The sequence below is a fragment of the Pipistrellus hanaki genome, assembly GCF_964339955.1.
Source record: "Pipistrellus hanaki genome assembly, chromosome: 13".
NCBI lineage: Eukaryota > Metazoa > Chordata > Mammalia > Chiroptera > Vespertilionidae > Pipistrellus > Pipistrellus hanaki.
The window spans coordinates 55,344,481-55,366,527 of record NC_140515.1 but is presented as its reverse complement, the minus strand read 5'-3'; the positions used below and the strand labels follow the sequence as shown (position 1 = coordinate 55,366,527).

General features: G+C 41.1%; 1 protein-coding gene across 1 annotated transcript in view; it reads right to left on the bottom strand.

Moving 5' to 3' along the window:
- The window catches only part of SACM1L (SAC1 like phosphatidylinositide phosphatase), a 37,070-nt gene extending 15,524 nt beyond the window's left edge, over positions 1–21,546 (bottom strand). Inside the window, exons 1-8 of the mRNA XM_084902049.1 lie at positions 21,383–21,546; positions 11,884–11,981; positions 8,951–9,025; positions 6,917–7,044; positions 5,230–5,379; positions 2,531–2,590; positions 1,680–1,713; positions 580–681 (exon numbers count right to left, since the gene is read on the bottom strand). Coding sequence (XP_084758175.1) covers positions 580–681; positions 1,680–1,713; positions 2,531–2,590; positions 5,230–5,379; positions 6,917–7,044; positions 8,951–9,025; positions 11,884–11,981; positions 21,383–21,414 — 679 coding nt within the window. The 5' untranslated portion in view covers positions 21,415–21,546. The remainder of the gene's footprint in view (positions 1–579; positions 682–1,679; positions 1,714–2,530; positions 2,591–5,229; positions 5,380–6,916; positions 7,045–8,950; positions 9,026–11,883; positions 11,982–21,382) is intronic.
- Between the last annotated feature and the right edge of the window lie 501 nt (positions 21,547–22,047).

Genomic DNA, 22,047 nt, shown 5'->3' with positions numbered 1-22,047 from the left:
AAACTCACTAATTCAGTTTAACTTGGAGAGAATTAAGTCAGTTCAAATTAGTGGAAAAGTACTTATAAAAACAAATGCATTAACACATGACCAGAAAGCTAATAGATGCTAGTATAAAGCCTAGGAACAAATGTAATCTTTAAAGTTGAAGGCATAAAGTCACATGTGTAGCTTAATGAATACAAAGAAACCAAGAATAATAAGAGAAAATACTTTCTGCTGTGATTTCAGGTTACTAAAACTACACAAGGAGTTCTGCTTGCTGTCACACATCCAGCAAATAACATGATCGGCGCCTCTTAGAGCAGGAAGAAGCAGTGTAAATAACATGATCGGCACCTCTTAAAGCAGGAAGAAGCAGTGTAAATAACATGATCGGCGCCTCTTAGAGCAGGAAGAAACGGAGTAAGGCACAGAAGACCTATCGAATTATTATAATGAAGCAGCAGATAAATATCTATTGAGGCTTTCAAATGATAAAGAAGACAAGTAAAATACAAAACATTCATATCACTGTTAAAACAAAACATTCAGTAGTGACAGATATAAGGCAGAACTGCAGCATGAAATTAATCCTACCTCTCACGTAATAGCGCACGCCAGCTCTGAAGCAACTCCTCCTCGAGATGAGAATCCAATCGAAGTACTTTCCATTAATAGAACACGAGTGCATAGTAATGACTTCAATGCATTAAGTAAACGTAACGTACAGAGACTACGTGTATGAAGAGAGCAGCGGGGTATGACTAAACCTACCTGGATGTCTCAGGAATCTCAAACTTCACATGTCCGAATGGAACCCTGACCACTCTTCGGCCTCCCTCCCACCTCCAGGCTCTTCCCCACCTCAGTGGAGGCTTCCTTCCATGCAGTCTCATCAAAAAAGTAGATTTGCAGAAAGCTTCTCTCTTCCATATCCCATGTACAATTTGTCAGAAAATCCCACTAGTGCTACCTGCAAAATATGCCTAGAACCTGCTCATTTTCACCGCCATACCTGCCATCCTCTAAGTCCTAGGCAACACTGCCCCCCCCCCCCCCCCCCCCCCGGATTCCCGAGGCTGCCTCCTCATCATGCCTTGCATCCTCCCTTGCTCTCCTTTGGCCTGTCTTATCATGCCAACCCTGTTTAGATCCCAACAGTTTCTCATCACGGCTGAAGTAAAAGGCACGCCCCTTTGGCCCTGCATAATCTGGGCACAGCTACTTCTCTGAGCACACCGCAATTCTCTCTGCTCCAGGCATGAGCCTGCCTTGGGGCCTTGGATCTTGTTGATCTCTCTCTGTGTGTGCAAAACATGTGACTATACCTCTAACCAAGAAAATTACATTTACTTAAAGCTTTAGATTAAGCCTGTGACAATATTATTTCCTTATGAATAAACTATTCCAAAATTGCCTAGACAGGAAGATCACCTCGGTCTCTGCAGGACACCAACGGATTCTAGGCACTCAGCATATAGTGCTTGTCTTTCAACAGCCAGCTCATGTTCCTTCCCTCCTTTTATTACAATCTCTATGATAAAGATTAGTTTTTAAAGTAAACTTACAATTAGATAATTATAGAATTAGAATTGCTTTTGATTTTATTTTAAAATATTTGAGGCTGTCATTAAATCTGCCTGGTAACAGTATTCAAATAAAGCCTGCTAGAACCAGAGAGTATCATGTAAGGATACAGCCGTGTAATACTGGGAGAGCAAACCGATGGGCCTGAAATGAAGACATATATTACACTTGGGAATATAGTTTAAAAGTTAACGAACAGCACTATATAAAGTTTAAAAGTAAACGAACAGCGCTATATAAAATGTATTCACACAGGAGGGGTAACATAAGAGTATAAACAAGGTAGTAATCTTATAGGCAACTTAATTTTAAAGAAATTTCTCTAATGTAACATCTTTTCAACTAGAAAATTCAAGAAGTGCTCTAATTGTTCGGGTTTGACTACTCCGAGTTCGGAACACTAATGAAACCACTGCAGGCGCAGAATCTCCCTCCCTCCTTCCCAGTCTGTCTCCAACAACCCACCCCTCTGGGGAAAGAGGTGCCCACACTAGCTGTCTGCAGCTCAAACTCTCGTCCAAAAAAAGAAAAGCACATGGCAACAAATAAAGCCACTGGCAGATCTGTTTCACCAGGTGACTATATTACGTCCTTGTTTGTACTGCATTTGTATAGAGGGAGGACAGAGGGAGGTGACGCCGATGGAATCACATCCCCACAGGAAGGCCAATGCAGAGCTCTCCCCTCGCCTGGGTCTAGGCTCCTGGCCCTCATTTCTCCATTATTCGTCCACTAAAACCCATCATCTCCCCGTTACTTATAAAAAGTCTTTTTACTTAAGGCTCCTACAGGAGACACAACAATGTGAGGTGGGAGACCTGACTCAAGTTTAATAGTCATAAACAGAGTTAAATTAGAATTATTTACCCAAATCTTTGGTGATTAGGGAGCCATTTATACTATGTATGCAATTAAAACTTGGACTGTACCAAACAAGCAGGTTTTATTTAGTGGACATTACCTCTGGCTGCGCAGAAAGTTCTCTCAGAAGATGACCATTCCATACAAACCGCTGATCTGCCTAAGAGGGAAGTTTTACAATTAATAAAACATCTCTTGGAAAGGTGAGTTTCTACAGAAAAAAAAAAAAACTGTGACAACCCATGTTTCCTCCTGGAGGCTTTGGCAGGCTCCAAACAAAACTCTTCCCCTCAAATCTGGTCCTCCTCCTCGGGGTTTCCTTCCTCACTGCCTCAAGCTAGTGCTGCTCCCAGAAGCCTGGGAGTCCTCTCAGGATCTTTCTTTCTCATATTTTTAGTCAATTTAGTCCTAAGTCTTCTTCCAAATCCTCTCTCTTCTACATCCCTCCTCCCACCGCCTCAGCAGCACCGGACTCCAGCCTAACTAACGGAGTCAAGCCTTGGCCTTGCCCTCCCTCTGGTCCCTTCACACGCTGCCAGCAATCCTCCAACGGGACAGGTAGGTCAGTCTCCTGTCTGCTGGCAGTCTCTGCTGGCTCTCTGTCATTAAAGAGCCAAAGCTTCGCATGGCCCCTCCAGGCCTGGGCTCTGACAGCCCCCACTTAACTCTCTGATCTCATCTCTGGCCATTCTGATGTTCAAACTTAATACAGAAGAAGCTCCTTCAACAACTCAGGAGATTAACCAATTCTCTCCATTCTCTTTATAAAACACACCAACTGACACGCTACTCCCACCCCTCCCCCCATCCCCATGACCACAAGTTGAGATTGCAGGGAGCGGCTCTTGCGCTTGGCTATAACCAGGTGGATGGTACACTTCCCGAGATTGATTCAGGTGTGTGTTCGCTTTGGTCTGTGCCAACTGAAGTTGTTATTGTTACATGAAATATTTTATAAATCAATAAAATATGATTTAAAAACAAGCTGCTGTTTCTATAAAGCTGAATGTTTTGGAATTTAACTTGATAAAAGGCAAATTGCTGAAATAAAGCTGCTGCTGAATTAGAGTGGGAATGGCACCATGAAAATCTATAAGATTCTGCAAACAGATTGCTCTGCGTCAGAATCTTTAGGCATTCAAACTAGAAAGTGTTATGGATGTAATTTATCCAGAGAAGACAATTAGGAATCAAGGAACCAAAAACAAAGAGAAGCCTACATTAAAAAAAAACAACAAAAAAAAAAACCTGACCAGTCCATGTAAAATTTCACGTGAAGCTAAAACATTTAAAGCATAGGTGGTACCTTTATCACTTTTGTGATTCCCTATGTTAACTTGAACAACTCTTTTTTTTTTTAATATATTTTATTGATATTTTATAGAGAGGAAGGGAGAGAGAGAGAGAGAGAGCTAGAAACGTCGATGAGAGAGAAACATCGACCAGCTGCCTCTTGCACACCCCCTACCGGGGATGTGCCCGCAACCAAGGCACATGCCCTTGACCGGAATCGAACCCGGGACCTTTCAGTCTGCAGACCGATGCTCTACCACTGAGCCAAACCAGTTTCGGCTTGAACAACTCTTTTGATTAGCTGACAAAATATTCCTTCCCCATCCCCAGATGTGACGGCTTATATTTCAGTTTAGCCTAATATTGTCACCATCCCTGCCCGGAACCTCCTTCTCCCGTGGTCACCTGACAACTAAGACTATTCACCATTCAATTTCAGCTCAAAAGTTCTATTTGTGAAGCCATCCCTGCCTTCCGCAGACAAGAGTGAGACCCTTCCTTCAGGACCTGCTACACTTGCCACAAATCGCCACGGCAGCAAGTGGCCCTTGTTTTGTGATTGCCTGGACTTCGCTTCCCCAGGAGACTGCAGGGCCATGTCAGTTCATTCTGTGTCCTTACATGGCTAATACAGTGCCTGGTCCACAGTAGGCATCTGAGAGACATTGGACAAATGCAGAATCAGAATGTAGCAACTGCTTTAAAAAGCAACAGTTTCTTTGTAGTTAAAAACCAAACTTCTTGATTGCTTAACTTACATCTGAATTTACAGCCAAACCTACATAAACTGTACTGGATTGGAGTATGAAATCTTAATACCGCCAATCAACTAAAACATTGATTTAAGTTCAACTTAATGAAATTATCATTTTTATTGGTCAAAACTGGTCAATTACTGGCAATTTCTTATGGTCCAACCTAATTCATGACTGACAGCAACCTTTTAAATTCTCTCTGCTGCCTAAACACAACTAAGGTTTGTTAATAAAAAATCAAGACAGCAATCATCCAGGTTCCTGAATAGCAACACTTATAAATCGAGATAATTTGAGGTCCAGTTTTAAAGATATACTCATCTTTTAAAAAAATAGTAACAATAACAACCCATCTTAAATAAAAAAAGCAAGTTCTTAAGTCAATAAGTTGCTTTCCCAGCTGCAAAAACTGTAATTCCACTGTAGAAAGAACACTCACTACCTGTTAGAACATCTATTTTATAAGCATTAATATCTAATTATGTTATTAATATCTGTAAGACTGTAGAACACCTAGAGCTAAGGGATTTCCAATGTGTGTACTTTATATTGCATTTCTGACTACATCATGGTTCTCAATCCTGTGTAACATACAGACTGGGGTCCTAAATTGGGAATTGACATATATCTAAAACATGGTAATTTTCAAAGTTGCATACATAATCCTGATACAGCCAAGATTCAGAAAAAGCAATATATATTTTTATGGAAGAAATCCAAATAAGTAAAAATACCTGACAATTAAGCTTACCCTTTCCAAGAGACTCATTTCTTGAAATTCTGGACTAGTGTTGGACAGACGCTGCAAAGTATGGGTCAAGTCATATGTGGTTGAAAAGTAAAACCCATCCACACTCAAGACATGGTTTATCATTGCTAGGAAGGTTTTATTATCTTGTAACTGTGAACAAAGGAGATAAAAAAAAATCAATCTACCTCATACTTGAAAAGAATCTGTCAGCATGAAGCATGAAGAATGAAAATAAAAACCCGTTAGTCTGGCCCTATTAAATATCACTGGACAAGGACTGGATTGGGGGAAGAGAGAGGGATGAATGCTCACCATTTCCCCAGGATCTAGGACAGTTCCTGACGCACAGGCGATACTCAATAACTAGTATAATGTATGACTATATTAATTGATGAAGCAGAACTCCATCCCTTTGATGTCTTTCATATTTTTTACACTATAGGCAGAAGGGTTATTTTAATGAAACGTCACCAACTCAGATTATGACCTACTGTGTCACAGGTACTTTACATAGATTTTCTTTTACCTTCAAAAAACAACCCTGCTAGATTAGAATTATCCTCATTTGTCAAATGAAAAACATAAATTCACGAAGGGCCCAGTAACCCAGTAAATAACATCCCCGTTCTTAAGAAAATTTACTGGTTGGGGTAGAATTATTTTCCTTTTATGTTAAAAAGAAAAGTGCTGTAAAAGTAATATCTTTATTTTCTGATGATCATTTTTAGCTGGCTTTCCCAATGAATACCAAGATTGACATTTATTTTAATCTTTGTTTTAAAAAATAACTGTTGTTCTGGCCAGGGCACATACAAGAATCAATCAATGAATGCATAAATAAGTGGAACAGCAAATGGATGTTTCTCTCTTTCTCTAAAAACCAATCAATAAATAAAGATTTTAAAAATAATTGTTGATGTTTGGTAACTATGAGACATAAGCACTTCATTAATATTAAGAAGTTCACCTTCACTGAGACCTCTGGCTGTGTATCTAGAGCCTCTGGAACAGCGACAGTATCAGCGTTCGCACAGTCAGCTATTTCTTCCACACCCCATTTATGTTCAATGTGAATTTCACTCCTAGAGTTGTCACTTTTTGTCTGCACTTTCATCTTTAGTGGGATAATCTTTAGTTAGTATACCAGGATAACTGAAATATAAACCATGTTGTCGGAGGACTGATATTAACTAACCATGCTAACTGAAATCCGTGCATACAGGAATCATGCAAAAAGAGGACTGTTTGAACACATATAATAGTACACACATATTTATAGTCACATGTGGAAAAAGTGAAGAAAACTTTTTCTATGGGGAAAGAGGGAACGCATTAGGATGAGTAGAATTTCAAAGATATCTAACATTTTATTTCTTTAAAAAAATATATGAAGTTAAAATCGGGTATTGAGAACATGCATTTTCTGTTTGTCCTTTTCTCTCCATATGAAAATTTCACAAGTTAAGAATTGAGTCAATTTAAAGATACAAACCAAGATAAATTAAATATATGAAGAATTTTTTAATACATTTTATGGCTAGGTGTAAAGGTATGTAAAGCAACCTTGCTTTATGGTTAAATAATTAGGCTTAAAAAATCCAGCAAATGTTCTTTGTGTTCCACCTCCCTCTCCACTCCCATGGTACTACTTTGAGTTTTGCAATTAGTAAGCGCTTCTATTTCTTACCTGAATATCAGTTAAGTGCAACATGGTCTTCTTATAAGAAAGAATATCAAAATCTGTTGCTTTCCAGATTACATGATTAAAAAATTCACCTATTTTTATCTTTTTGGTAATGACAATTAGATAATTTCCTGCAAAAAAAAAAAAGCAAAACCAAACTCAGATAAATATAAATAAAGCAACTCTAATGCCAAAAGTACAATAGTAAGTGGTCCTTGTTGTTTAAACTCCAAAGGCTAGCGAATGAGACTGTATTGTACTATACAGAGAAAAGGCCCATAATTTTTTAAGCAATTTTATAATTTATAAATTGTAAGACCAGCATATTATTTAGAAAAATTCCTATTGAAAGTTCAAATTATTTTTCTCAGAAAGACAAACACAAAAGCTTTTGGTTTAGCAGATCAGAGTAGAGACAGAAGACACTCTTTCCCCCCTCCTTCCCACCCTCCCTCCCTCCCTTCCTCTCTCCTTCACTCCCTCCATCTCCTGTCATCCCCAAGACAAACAGACAGGCTTCTGCTAATGCATTTCCCAGTGTTTAGCCTAAATCAACATAGTTATGAGATCTGGCCACTGTAGGCAATGTTCCATCTACACCACTCCTATGTCCTTCCTGTCGGTCATTCTATAATGGTAGAGAAAAGTGCCGGGGCAGTAGTATAACTGGTTAATGCAATATTACAGATAGTCCCCAATTTATGATAGTTTGACGTAGGATTTATCTCCTTTACGATAGTGCTAAAGCGATACACATTTAGTAGCAACCACACCTCAATTTTTGAATTTGGATCTTTTCCAGGCTAGCAATATTCGGCAGGAGGCCCTCCCATGATGCTGGGCGCTGGCCGAGGGCCACAGCTCCCCGTCAGGCACATGATCATATGGGCAAACTGATGTGCTCATGTATCAGAGATGCTGCCCAGCTGTCGCCAATGTGAGTGCTCTGACACGTTTAAGGTAGGCCAGGCTAAGCTATGAAGTTCGGTGCATTACATGCATTTCTGACTTAGGATATTTTCAACCTATATATGATGTGACTATTGGGATGTAAGCCCATCGTAAGTCTGGAGCCTCAGTACAAAGATGAGCAGTCAGGCATCAAGGAGCCGGCACAGCACCAGGCACAATGCACCAACCTGACCCTGGCCACCGCCTCCCTCCCCCGCCCCCCCCCCCCCAAATAAAACAGGGTAAGCCTTTCCCACTACTTAATTCTTAAGTTCTGTTCAAGGCTCTGTCCACAAGGTGCCCTCCCTGGGGCACATCTCTCTCCTACACCTTGTCACACTGTACTGCAGTAATTTACTACCGACATGCCTCTCACTAGACTGTAAAGTGAGCACAAAAGGGATGTACATCTTTTTCTTTTTTTTTAAGTATTGCATATTTTCTTTTCTTTTTTTTTAAATTATCTTTATTGATTTCAGAGGAAGGGAGAGGGAGAGAGAAACATCAATGATGAGGGAGAATCATTGATCGGCTGCCTCCTGCACGCCCCATACTGGGAATTAAGCCTGCAACCCAGGCATGTGCCTTTGACAGGAATTGAACCCAGGACACTTCAGTCCACAGGCTGACGTTCTATCCACTGAGCCAAACTGTCTAGGGCAGGACATATATCTTTTATAATTTAGCACAATACCTGAAACAACATGAATATTTTAAAAGTTCAATTAAATGAAATTTAGACTAATAAAACCACTTTCTAATTACTCAGAATCAGGTAACATCCTCTAACATGCACAACGTCATATTCAACTCAGTCCAGAGCTGAAAGTAGAATATTCTGATCCATCAATGCATTAAATTATTTAAACCCTCTTAGGATTTATGAAACATTCTTTTTTTAATAGGACCTCAGGTTCATAAATTTAGCCATTTGGGGTATATTACTTTTAGAAAGTAATGACAAATACTTAAATCCACAGATTATTGCCTAAAGCATGATATGAAGTGTTCCTTCATCTTATACTCCAAGTGTCAATTTAATTACCTTATTTGTCCATCTTAGCTTATTTCTTATTTCTTCCTTACCTGCCACCAGATGGATTGTGCCCAGGATACCAAATATTGTTCTTGTGACAGCCGAAGGAGGAATATCTTTCTTGACTTTAAAAGAGAAGAAAAAGAAAAAAAATCAAAGAATACACTCACCAAAAGCATGGGAAATTTAGTTTGATTTCAATCATTACTTCTACTAAGTAAACGTGATTTGTTGTTAGAAAGCAATACTCCTTCATTAGACCTCTATTTGGGCAGAATTTGAAATAAAGATGTCCACATTACTAAGGTCTCTGCCTATCCCAAACATGGTATCAAATGTAACATGATTCAGCATTCCTATCAGGTAAATTGTGGGTTATTTCTAATGTCAATTTTCAACTAAATTTATTCAACCTCTTGCCAGAAGGTCTATATCCCTTTAAGTGATTTAAAAAGTAAGTGGGAGGAGTGCTGAGACATGATTTTAATCTCAACATGTAACTAATGGAATGCAACAAAGACCTGCCTAGCTATGCCTAAGAATGTGGGAAGTGCAGGCGAAGGTTCAAGGGAGACAGAGGAAGGAAAAGCCTGCTCCGGTGTCTAATAGAAACCTGTCCAGATAGGGAGGCATCACCATGAACTGTGACTTTATCAATGCCCTTATTAATAAATTAATCTATTAATCTTGGACTATAGGGTTCACTTCATTACTGTTAAACTTTCAGCCATGTTTACAAAACATATTTTGTAGGACTGCAGTCTCGGGAATAATGCCCCATTAAAGAAGCTTATTTTACTTCACCACATCACCCCTAGTCCCTCTCCCAGGAAGTCAGAATGCACGGGAGAATAAAAGCTCTGAGAAGGCCTAAGGCCGTGGTCGGCAAACTGCAGCTCGCAAGCCACATGCGGCTCTTTGGCCCCTTGAGTGTGGCTCTTCCACAAAATACCACGGCCTGGGCGAATCTATTTTGAAGAAGTGGCGTTAGAAGAAGTTTAAGTTTAAAAAATTTAGCTCTCAAACGAAATTTCAATCATACTGTTGATATTTGGCTCTGTTGACTAATGAGTTTGCCAACCACTGGCCTAAGGTAAAACAAAACTGTGCCACTGTGTAATTCATGGTTTTCCAAACTTATGTGGCTATAAATCTTTTCTTTCAGTCACAGTCCAATTATCACTGAAACACTGTTGTAAATCCAAGTTATTTTTTCTAAAGGCAGTCCTATCATTCTGAAGAAAGTAATTCTCAATAAGATCTAAAATTCACTTGCTTTATCTAGTAATTCAATTTACTTAGCAATGTTGTCCCACAATTAACAACATGAAAAATAGAAATATGAGTGCAATGAAAAGCACAAAGAAAACCCTGAGTATACTGAGGTCATCTAATGAACTTAAACAGATAGAGCTGTAAGTCATATTAACTGGAGTGGAATAGCAATAAAACTATGACAATTTATAATAGGTTAGTTTTTCATGGAAGAAAGAAAATCAATCTTTCCGTGGCAATGGTCTGCATTTCCAACTGGCAGAGAAACTGAGCAATCACCCCTCATCATCACTGGCTTTAGGTCAAAGTATCTCTTCAAGTATCTACTGACGAGTAAGTGTGTGGTATCATCTTTACATCCAAACTATTCGTGACCCACTCAAATGTGTCTGCAATCTCTACCCACAAGTTAAATGTCAATGAAAAGTAAAAGACAATTGAAAATACATCTATACTAAATATTTTTTATAAAACACTAGGTTGTATCAACAGGGGATATAGAAGTTCAGGAGCAGGACACTGACTAGTTAAAACCAATCAACTATATTGCCGAAACCGGTTTGGCTCAGTGGATAGAGCGTCGGCCTGCGGACTGAAAGGTCCCGGGTTCGATTCCGGTCAAGGGCATGTACCTTGGTTGCGGGCATATCCCCAGTGAGGGGTGTGCAAGAGGCAGCTGGTCAATGTATCTCTCTCATCGACGTTTCTAACTCTCTATTTCTCTCAATTCCTCTCTGTGTAAAAATCAATAAAATATATTTTAAAAAAATAAAATAAATAAAAATAATAAAACCAATCAACTATATTGAGAGAGCATCAGCCAAAAAATGTCAAATCAAACTGAAACAGAGATCTAATTCCATGTGGTCTAATAAAAACTCTATTTATGGTCCTTACCAGACTAACCACATAACCAAAGAAATGGAAATGTAGAGTCATGCCTTTCTTGCACTTTACTGTCCTATGCAATATTTTCATATTTCACTTTATCTAGTCAAAGGATAGTTACTGTGTCTTCAATGCCTATTCCATGGTCACTCAAATGCTGTACTTAAGAAAAAATATAGATTCGGTCTAGAGATGAATTTTTAAACAAATGAAATTCTAAATGTGATAATGGTACATTAATTTGTCACCAAAATTATTTCACAGTAATTTAGTCAGAAATCAGTGTTCTACACAACTGGGGGTGCGGTGGGGGTATAAACTGGTAACCAAAACCAAAATATAACTGGATAAATGGATAAGATAAAGCTTAGAAATATCATTTGTCTAAAACAAAAGTTATAGTCAGTGATGTTTATATTATTTTTCATTCATTAAATTACCCTCACAGTCATGAATGTTTTTTTAAAAGCTGCTATAAAAATTCCACACAATTAATGCTAAAACAATCTCCTCACATTAAAAATACCTTAAATCTTACAGCTAGAAGGAACTTGGACATCAACAAAACCAATCCTGAAAGAGTATAGATAAAGGAATAATTATGTTTTTAAGTCCTACAGATTGCAAAATTTTCAAAATCATTTCTCCTTTTCGGAAAAAGGAGAAAGCATAAAATGCATAGAAATCAAATGAGGTAGCAAGAATTAACACTTCATTAAGACACGCGGAGATCCACACACTGGCACACCTCTGGTTAGTATAATTATTGCAGCTTTCGGATGAAATCTTTCTGACACTGGTAAACCTGGCTGTACAATACCTGAGAGGGTGACCTCTGTGGACACACGGTCGATGATAAGCACATCATCCACTCCATCATCACAAGCCTCCACGTAAAATTTTTCAGTTGTGATATGCCTAGGAGAAATTTAAAACCATAAATATCTAAACCAAATGAAATACACTCCTAAAGAACTACTTCTTATAACAATTTTACATCATTGTCCCAGTTTCTGAATTGATGAAGTTGTTACATCAATCCTTATGAATTCACTTGTACATTTAAATTTTGACAAGATTTTAATTTGCTGTAAAACCACCAATTTGACTCACACAAGAAAATCATAATAAATGCTAATTTGCTATCTTCAACAAGGTGCAGAAGGTAACATAGTAGTTAGCAGCCCAATCTATAGGACCAGATTGCCTGTGCTGTGCGGCCTTGAGCAAGTTATTCATCCTGTCTGTTCTTCAGTTCTGAAACCCATCAAATAAGGTTCTAATCCCGACGCTGCTGGCCAAGTTCCCAGTGCCTCCCCATCCCAGGCCCTGTTCTAGGTACTGCTGTACGAAGTCCTGGATCACAGAGCTTACACTGTAATAGGGAAGACAACCAGCTTACTAGGAAGTAACCCAGAGGTTTCAGGCAGTGGTAAATGCTGTTAGGAAAACGAAGGTACGTATGTAGAAGATTCTGGGTGCTCAATCTTGGGGATTAAATGAAACAACGTGTAAAAGCTCCTGGCACAACTGTGATCAAGAAGGGGAGGGGGAACAAGAAAAGGAAGCACTGAAACATTCAACGGCCACACTACTGAACTATTCAATAGCAAGGTCTTCACAATTGTGAAGGATAATTCCTAAGCGAGAATTCTATACATAGTCATACTATCAAACAAGTGAGACAAGAGAATAAAAACATTTCCAGGTGGGCCGTATCTTAAAAGCCACTTCTTGCTCTCTTTCTTAGAAAGAAGGAAAAGTTACTGTTTCCCTGAAAATAAGACAGTGTCTTATATTAATTTTTGCTCCCAAAGATGCGCTAGGTCTTATTTTCAGGGGATGTCTTATTTTCCCATGAAGAAGAATACGGTACACATTTATTGTTAAATGAAAATAAAGGAAATTTATTACCTGTATACGGTACGGTAGTACGGTAGTTGTCAACACAAACCAGACAAACTGTGAATCCTACAGTATCAAGAATTTACTCATTTATTCAATGACCATCATGTCATCATCTTCTGGAACATCATCATAATCCAATTCCTGAATTTCCTGGTGAATTTCTTATGACTCCATTTCTTTCAGAATCAGTGGACCAAATCTCTCATGTTTAGCCTAGGGGGGCCTTATTTTCAGGGGGATGCCTTATATTTCACTCAGAAGGAAACCTGTAAGTAGGTCTTATTTTCGGAGGATGTCTTATTTTCGGGGAAACACGGTAGTTTCACAAAAACAGAGTAAATCAAGAGTCAGACTTGGAATCCCACACAGGAGACGTGAAAAATGACGGTGCAGAGAGGTTATAGGACAACTCTGGGGCCGGAAGGACAGCCCGTCCAGATTACAGCAAGGGGCAGAGGCTCCAGAGTAAGCCTCAGAGAGAAAAATGAATTGAGTTTCCTGATATGTTTGAAAGGAGTTTTACTGCTGAAACTGAAGATTAATTAGTGGGAATGACACTGAAAGTTAATAAAAGGTTAATAAAAAGAAAACAGCCATTTTTCAACCCCAGAAAAAACAACACATTTTTATAAGACTATGTAATTATACTATGCTCCTGACTTCATTTGAACCACATCTACATAACCATATGACCACTGAATATCTTAATATAACTACACTGAGAGGAGAGGAAAAGAATGTGGTATAAAAGCTTAATCCTCATCTTCTAAAGCAGGAAGTCACCAGAAGACTAAAAGTGAAAAAACCAGGACACAGCAGCACAGACATGTTCTGGAGTGAAATACCAGAGCAATCGCTTGGAGTTGAAGTGGGTGTCTCTGGGGCAGAGGGGTCTGGGAGAGCAGAAGCTCGGTAGGGAGGTCTCTTTCATTATAAGCTTTGTGAACTGTTTACTTTTAAACCATTTGCATGTATGAGATTAAAATAAAATTAAGAGTACTTGTGGATCAAGGCAGAGAGTTCTAGTCCATGGGCTCTGACTTCTGCTGGATGTCACCTCTCTGGGAGATCCGGCGGGAATCTAAGTGGCTGGTGCTGCCATCAGGCTGGTCTGATAATGTTATTGAAAATGGCTTAAGAATTTGATAAGAACAGTAACTGCCAGCTAAGAAGAGTACTGACAAATAATGACTCAGAATCCCACTAGTCATAACAGCAGCAGCATCCCAACTCATAGTCACCTGCGTGTCCCTTTGCTGACGTCCTTTTCTTTCCCTCCTTCCACTTCCCACCACTCTTTAATTGACCTTAATAGATTTTATTCTCTACGTTTTACGCTTCCCAGGCTTCATTTCAAAAGCTACGGGAAACTAACTGTCCGGCACTTACTGAGTCAGAAAGCCTTAAGTAAACACCCGGAGTTTGTGGGTGAGTATGGTTTTACTATTTTTGTCTTTAATCTTCACCAAGCAGGCTACCAAGGACTCTAAGCTTATCCATTCCCCTCAGTATTTTTCACACAAAATGATAGAAGTTCCAATCAATTTTCTTAGAGACTATAACAAACAACTACATTAAAGTGTTTTGTTTTTTTCTTTTAAACCTCACCAGAAGACATTATCGATTCTAGAGAGACTAAAGGTGAGGAGAGAGGGGGGGGGGGGGGAGGGGGGGCGGGGAAGAAGGGGGAGAGGGGTAGGAGCATTGATCTGAGAGGGAAATATTGAAGTGAGAAACCTCGTTTGCTTCTCCTAAGTGCCACAACCTAGGTATGTGCCCTGACCGGGAATCAAACCCGGGATCTCTTGGTGTACACTCCAACCAACAGAGCCACACCGGCCAGGGCTAAGTTGGTTTTCATATGTGGCCTTTAACTGACGTCTTCTTTGGCTCAGTGACAGAACAAACAGAATTTTAAAAACTGTTTTCCTTACTCCTAGCTAAGAAAAGATCTTGGCAGGTCAGAATTTTAACTGGATTTGATGTTATAATGTAACTAATAAAGAGGAGAAAAAGGGAGTGGTTTGTTGAAAGTCTACAATGTGTTACAGAGCCAAGTTTGCCAGTTTTTCAAAATTAACTAGTCAACAGGCCATACTGAGTTTTTGATGTAATAAATACATGGAAACCAAGACAAAAGACTCAATTATAACCAAAAATCTAGGAGAAAATCCTCTCCCTACTACAAAAAGAAAGGTCCTCAATTGCTGTGATGTCTCTCATTTTTATAAAACTATCTCACATTGCTTATTTTATGAAATAAATTTTAGAAGTTAAGACAAGGGGAACCCTTTCAAGAACATGACTTGCTCTTTAACTATGCTGTGATTTAAAAAAACGAGGTTACCAGAATCCAATGGGTATTTTACTCTCACTGAACAAGAATACTACCTTGTTTCCTTCAAGACAGGGGATTCAGCCGGGACCGGTTTGGCTCAATGGATAGAGCATCGGCTTGGGGACTGAAGGGACCCGGGTTCGATTCTGGTCAAGGGCATGTACCTTGGTTGCGGGCATATCCCCAGTAGGGGGTATGCAAGAGGCAGCTGATCGATGACTCTCTCTCATCGATGTTTCTAACTCTCTATCTCTCTCCCTTCCTCTCTGTACAAAATCAATAAAATATATTAAAAAAAAAAAAAAAAAAAAAAAGACGGGATTCAACATCAACCCAGAGTTCTAGTGTCGTTAAGATGACAAATATTTTGGGAGATAGCTAAAAATAACATAATCCTTAAATAACACTTCCTATTATCAACTTTCATTTGGTTGATTATTTTCCTTTTATGGATTACTGCCCAAATATGGGAGGGGGGGGGAATCACAAGCAACTAAAAATTAAATTCAGGGCAGGCTGAAGGGGGTTAATGGGGGGGAGGGGAACATATGTAATACAATAAAGAACTCTTATAAAATTAGAAAATAAAAATTAAATTTAACAGGGCAATTCTATTGTATTTAATATAAACGCATTTAACCTTACAGTCACCTGGCATTCAATAACTTTTTAAAAAAATATTTTATTGATTTCAGAGAGGAAGGAAGAGGGACAGAGAGATAGAAACATCAATGATGAGAATCGCTGACCGCTGATGAGAATGGGACCGCCTGCCTCCTGCAAGCCCCCCACTGGGGATCGAGCCCACAGCCCGGGCATGTCCCTTGACTGGAATCGAACCTGGGACCTTTCGCAGGCAGACACTCTACCCACTGAGCCAAACCAGCTAGGATGGGATTCAATAGCTTTTAAGAGTGCTTTTAAAAAATTACCCTTGTTAAATTTTAAGAAAGGCAATATACTTAATTATAATATAAAAACATCAGATGTCATTTTTATTTTCTTTCAGTGTTGGCAATATGATTTTCTAGTACCTGAAAACATACTTTCCCCCCATGTAACATTTATATATTTCAGGAAACAACTGACCTTTTAAAAAATCCTGTCAAACTACTATGAGTAAAATTAACCTACTTAAAAAATATGACTATTTGCTGACCTCCCACCCATTAGAATGGCTATTATCAAAAGCAAAACAAAATAGAATAACAAATGCTGATGAGGCTGTGGAGAATCTGAATCCTATGCACTGTGGTTGGGAATATGAAATGATGCAGCTGCTCTATGAAAGCAGTAAGAAGGTGGTTCCTCAAATGATTCCTGTGAGCCTACTGCACCCATACCCAGAGGGTGCTCCCTCCCACCCCCTCCCTCCTCCCTTTGGGTCCCAGCAGTGTCTCCCTCGTTGAGTGACTCCGTGGACCCTCTCCTATAAGCCCAGGTTCATCCCACACCACCCAGAAGCCCAACCTAATTCCCAAATCCAAGCTGATATTTCTAGGAAGCCGGTTCATTTTAATTCCATCTTTTTCCTCAAATCTTTGAGATCCTATTTACTTCCTATTCTGTCCATCCTAAACCTCTTCTCTCCAAAACCAGTCTCCTTCATAAGACCAGATCTAAATGCCACCGAACATGAAGCTTTAACCCACAGCAAAACCTCGCAGAGCTCCAGGCCCCCAGAGTGCTCTTCCATCAGCCCAGCCCAACCCCACATACATGCTCGAGTGCATACGAACTACCAGGACAGCTGGCTGGACCTGCAGGCTGCCAGGCCTCCGCAGGCCTAAACGGGGCTTGGGAATACACATCTAAAACAAGCACAGCAAGTGACCTAATGCAGTCTAGCACCAATCTAGACTCTTTAGCCTGAACCTCCACCCTACCACGGCCTTGGAAACAAACTTCAGATCACTTGTGCCTGTATTTATGAGCATAATTTTAGCTTCCCTCCATCCTTCCTCGCAGAGAGATGTGTGGATAATCTGAATGTTCATGGTACTAGATAGACCACCTCTGTCACAGTGTAGCTTAGTTTACATCTGTTCTCAGGGTAGCTGGCATGTATCTGCCCTGACTGACCTCAGGCTATGACAATCTTTAAGAAGAAAGGGAACGTCCTCAGGGAGGAAACAATGGTTCTTCAGAGGTCAGCCTGCCTGATTCACTTTCTACAACATTTCTTGCCTTACAGGTACTTCAGTTGACCTTTTAAAAGAATGCTTTAAAATGCTTTGAATGTTTCCAAGAATGGACTTGTAATTATTTTGTAATTTCAAATTTTTATCACTGACATTAATCCATAAATACACAAATCGCTTAAAAGGAAAAAGGAGTAGCTGAATCCGGTTTGGCTCCGTGGATAGAGCGTCGGCCTGTGGACTGAAAGATCTCAGGTTCGATTCCAATCAAGGGCATGTACCTTGGTTGCGGGCACATCCCCAGTAGGGGGTGTGCAAGAGGCAGGTGATCGATGATTCTCTCTCATCGATGTTTCTAACTCTCTATCCCGCTCTCTTCCTCTGTAAAAAATCAATAAAATATATTTTTAAAAAAGGAGTAATAAAGCATTAAGAATTTCCTGGATGCTTAACAAGTATGAATTTTAAATTCTGAACAAATCAATAGTCTGTTTCCTATATTAAAAAATCCGTATGGACATAACTATTTTCAATTATAAATGACTCATTTCCATACCAGACAGGTCTGCAGACTAAGATAAGAGCAATCTGATAAGAGGGGAAAAAGGCCCCTTGAATAATGCAGTGTAATGGAAAGATCACTAGACTCTGGGCCTGCTGTTCCAAGACCAGTTCGGCCGTGGCTGGGCTGTGACCCGACTGAGGGGCCAGGGCCACTATTTCCCTGTCTTTAGCCACGATGCCCTTACAGAACTATTGGAAATACATTCATACACATGAAATGACTTAAGTTGCTACTTCAAAAGACTACATTCCACATTACTCCAGGCTATTCAACTTTTGCAGTGCTGGTAGGTGTTCTACACTAGAAAGTTCCTTTCCTCGGGTGATTCACAGGAGATCTGCTCTACACAGGGCTTATGCTAGGTACTGAGGAGGAGGAGAGAGAGAAATCAAGGTTAAGAGGTTCCACATATTTGCAACTAGTTGGAGAAACAAGGTATTTATAGTGATTTCATCATTTCTAGGTGGCAAAGTGAGTGGTGCACACAATGATCACTGTAGCTCGGCCCTCTTGTCCATGAGCCAGTAAATACACTGTTAGTCAATCCTGAGACAGAATGTGCAAACCACATAGACGTTTTCAGTGTCTCATCCTTGTGATAGTTGACTGGTCGGGCCGCTCAGTGAAGGGAATGACATGGAAAAAGGCTTCTCAGAGAAAGTGAGCGTCTGTTAAGTACCTGGGTATTTCATCCTTAGAATCATCCCATGAAATAGTAATGTTCTCGTTTTGTGGATGAGAACCCATTTTAGAAAAAGTGACATGGCCAGGACACAAAGCAAGTAACAAGGTCAGGATCTGAATCTAAGTCTCTTCTGACTAAAAAAGTCTGATATCTTTCAACTCTATCATGGATATGCTCAGTATGTAAAGAGGGGAGAGGAAAAGAAGGCATTCTGGGTACAAGGATCAAAATAAGCCCAAGCTTGAAGCTAAAAAAAAAAAAAAAAAATTTCCAAGTCTAGTGGGGGTGTGAGGGGAGAAGGCACTGGGCAGTTTTGGGAAATAAAATTAGAGCACAGATTGTGAAGAGGCTAAAAGTAAAGATGGTTTGAAAATGGGGACTTAATCCTAACGATCCATAAAATGAAAATGGAGACTGTAAGCAAGGGAGTAGAGGATAAAACCAGAGCTCTTAGAAAGGTGAACTTCATAGCAGGACACAGATGGACTCTGATACAGAACAAATTATTATGCAGAATTCCAAGTACCTCAATATCTAAATAAACCCAGCAGCAACACTTTTGTAATAAAATATTATCAAACTATTTCTTGTATGCATCTTTCTTAAAACACATCGCAAGCGCTGGCTGGTGTGGTTCAGTTGTAGGGTGTCATCCATGCACCAAAAGGTCACTGGTTGGGCACATGTCTCTCTCTCACCCTCTCCCTCCCCTCTCTCTAAAATCAATTAAAACCTATTTATAAAAAAATCTTGAAACACGTTTTTAAAAACAGCTATTGTGTCCTACCAATTCTAATATAGGTTGGAAACTACTTCCACCTCCAAATGCATCTAAAAAAGAACATTCCTTATATCAGGCCACATTTAAAAACCTTGGCCAGCATGCCCACAGCAGAAAGAGCCAAAAAGGAATTAAGAGGGGAGATTTCAACTCACAAACTCCTTCAAGGAAAACAAAGTTGCAAAAAGGTTGTATCTTTACACTTACAGAAACACTCAAAACTTTCTGTCAGGGAAACAAGTTAAAGACTGACAAATCAGAGAATGCCTTTCACATAACCCCAGATTCACTTTTCGCCCACATTTATAATTTCCACTTCCCACCCAAAATCAATACAAAAGCATCGGTCTCATCACTTTAGGGCCCAATTTCCTTTCTCTTATGGAAGGAGAGCTTTTTTTTTAGGTCTAGACTGGTGCACTTAGTGCCTCCTTGGCAGCTCAAGTTCCCCATCCCATTCAATCTTGACCACCGGAAAATTCAGCTGCATCCGTAACCCAACTCTGAGCGCATCTAGCCTGGCTCCGTGTGGCTTCAATCGCACCTGAGACGTGGCGCAGGATCACATTAAGCCCTTTAGTAACTATCAGATGGACAGCAATAACCTAATTAGCCAGCAGAGCACGTGACACAGGCCCAGCCGGCACCCTGGGTCGAAGACACAGCTGGACTCATCCGCCAACAAGGTGATCATCACCTTAAAGGGGACGTGGGGGAGGACAAGGAAACTTAGCCAGGAAAATGTGGAGGGAAGTGTGCAGCTGCGGTTTTCAAAGAGAATTACAGCAGTAGAGAGAAGAGGCAAAAGGAATGGGCTGAGGGAAGAGTCATCCTCTTTTCTACAAGATACCTGATGCTGAAATGACCTCCCTCTCAATTTTGCATCCCTAACTTTAAGTCTGAACCTTCCAGAAAGTTCAGTGAGCTTGAGGTGCTGGGGAGCATAGAAGTGTGCCCAACCCACATTTTGATGTCCGCCTACCCCTGCAAAGGAAATGAGATACCCATGCTTAAAGTACCAAGATATGTTAATGTACGGAGGGAGGGGTACGCTCCTCAAAGATTACATCTTGCTTCTCCTGCCAAAGACCTTCTCGGACTACAGCCCCTGGGTGTCCAGCATTAAACACCAAGTGAAGTACAATAGAACGAAGTTAATTCGCACACGAGAAAAGCCCGTAACGCTAAGGGAAAACACATGTTTTTATTTTCTCCCGGGACAAGCCAAAATAACCTTACAAAGACCTAATTTATAACCCCAACAACCAGGAGCCTAGTCTAAAAAGCCTCAAGGACGTGGCTTGACGGAAAAGTCGGCCTGCAGCGCCCAAATTCCCCGGATTAGCCTCCGCCTGTCAACGTGGACTTCAGACCCTGCTCTGCGCTGGAGTTGTATAATATGCAAAGCCAAGTAAATCCTTCAGGACTGCAGGACTACTGACTGCCACTTCACTTTTACCCACCCCAGCCTCCACCCCCCGCCTCCTAAGCACTGGCCAGGGAGGCTTCGATGCCCAAACGTTTGTCGATTTGCATATGGACTCCAACAAGCGGCTATGGGTCCATTAAATAAGAAAAAAAAAAACTTTCTCTGCTGAGTAATAAGGACACAATTAGCCAACATCTCTCAAAAAAAAAGAAAAAGAAAAAGAAAAAGAAAAGCGCACACACACAGTGAGGACCCGGCCTGCAACTGCGCGCTCCGGCCGCGGGCGAGGCTGCCGCCCCCGGGCCTGTGCGGACTCGGCCGGGGTATTGGGGCGGCCTCGCCGGGAGACGAAGGCCGAGCCGGCCAGCCGCCCAGGGACCCAGGCGCCTTCCCCGGGGCCAGCGGCCCGCACCTGCCGCCCGCCCGCCGCCGCCGCCCCTCTCGGTGAACAGCCTCCCGCCCGCGGACTCACAGCTTCAGCCGCTCATAAGTGGTCGCCGCCATCCCGCAACACCACCTCCTTCCTCCTCTTTCCGCCCGCCCCGCCCCGCGTCGCCACCTCGGCTACGGCGCTACCGGTCACCCTGGCGCGGCGGCTGCAGCGCCCTGGTCCCACCCCTTCCCCTCGCCCCGCTGGGCCCGCGAGCGGACGGGAGGCGGCGGCGGACAAACTTCGGGCGCCCACTAGCGCACGCAGGAGACGCGTCGCACGTAAAGGGCTGGAGCGCGGTGACGTAGCCGCTGCGGATTGGCGGAGCGGGTTCGCAGGGGAAAGGCGGAGCCTGAGGAGCCCCAGGCTGGCTCTGCGGCAGCGCTGCAGCGCCAGTGCCGGCGAGCCTGTTGAAACTGCGTAAGCGGTGATCTACACGACAGCGAGGAAGTTACTCGTACCGGGCCAGTGGCGCAATGGATAACGCGTCTGACTACGGATCAGAAGATTCTAGGTTCGACTCCTGGCTGGCTCGAGGCGTACACTTTTGTCCCATCTGGGTTTAGATGTTCCAGGCCTTTCTTGGAAAGGACTTGTGATTCAAGGGTAAAGGCTAATTATCTGCAGTTTTCAGGTTATTTTGCCCTAAATATCATCTTTTCTGCCGCATTTGGAACCCGGGGCTAAAGCATTAATTATGGCTAAAG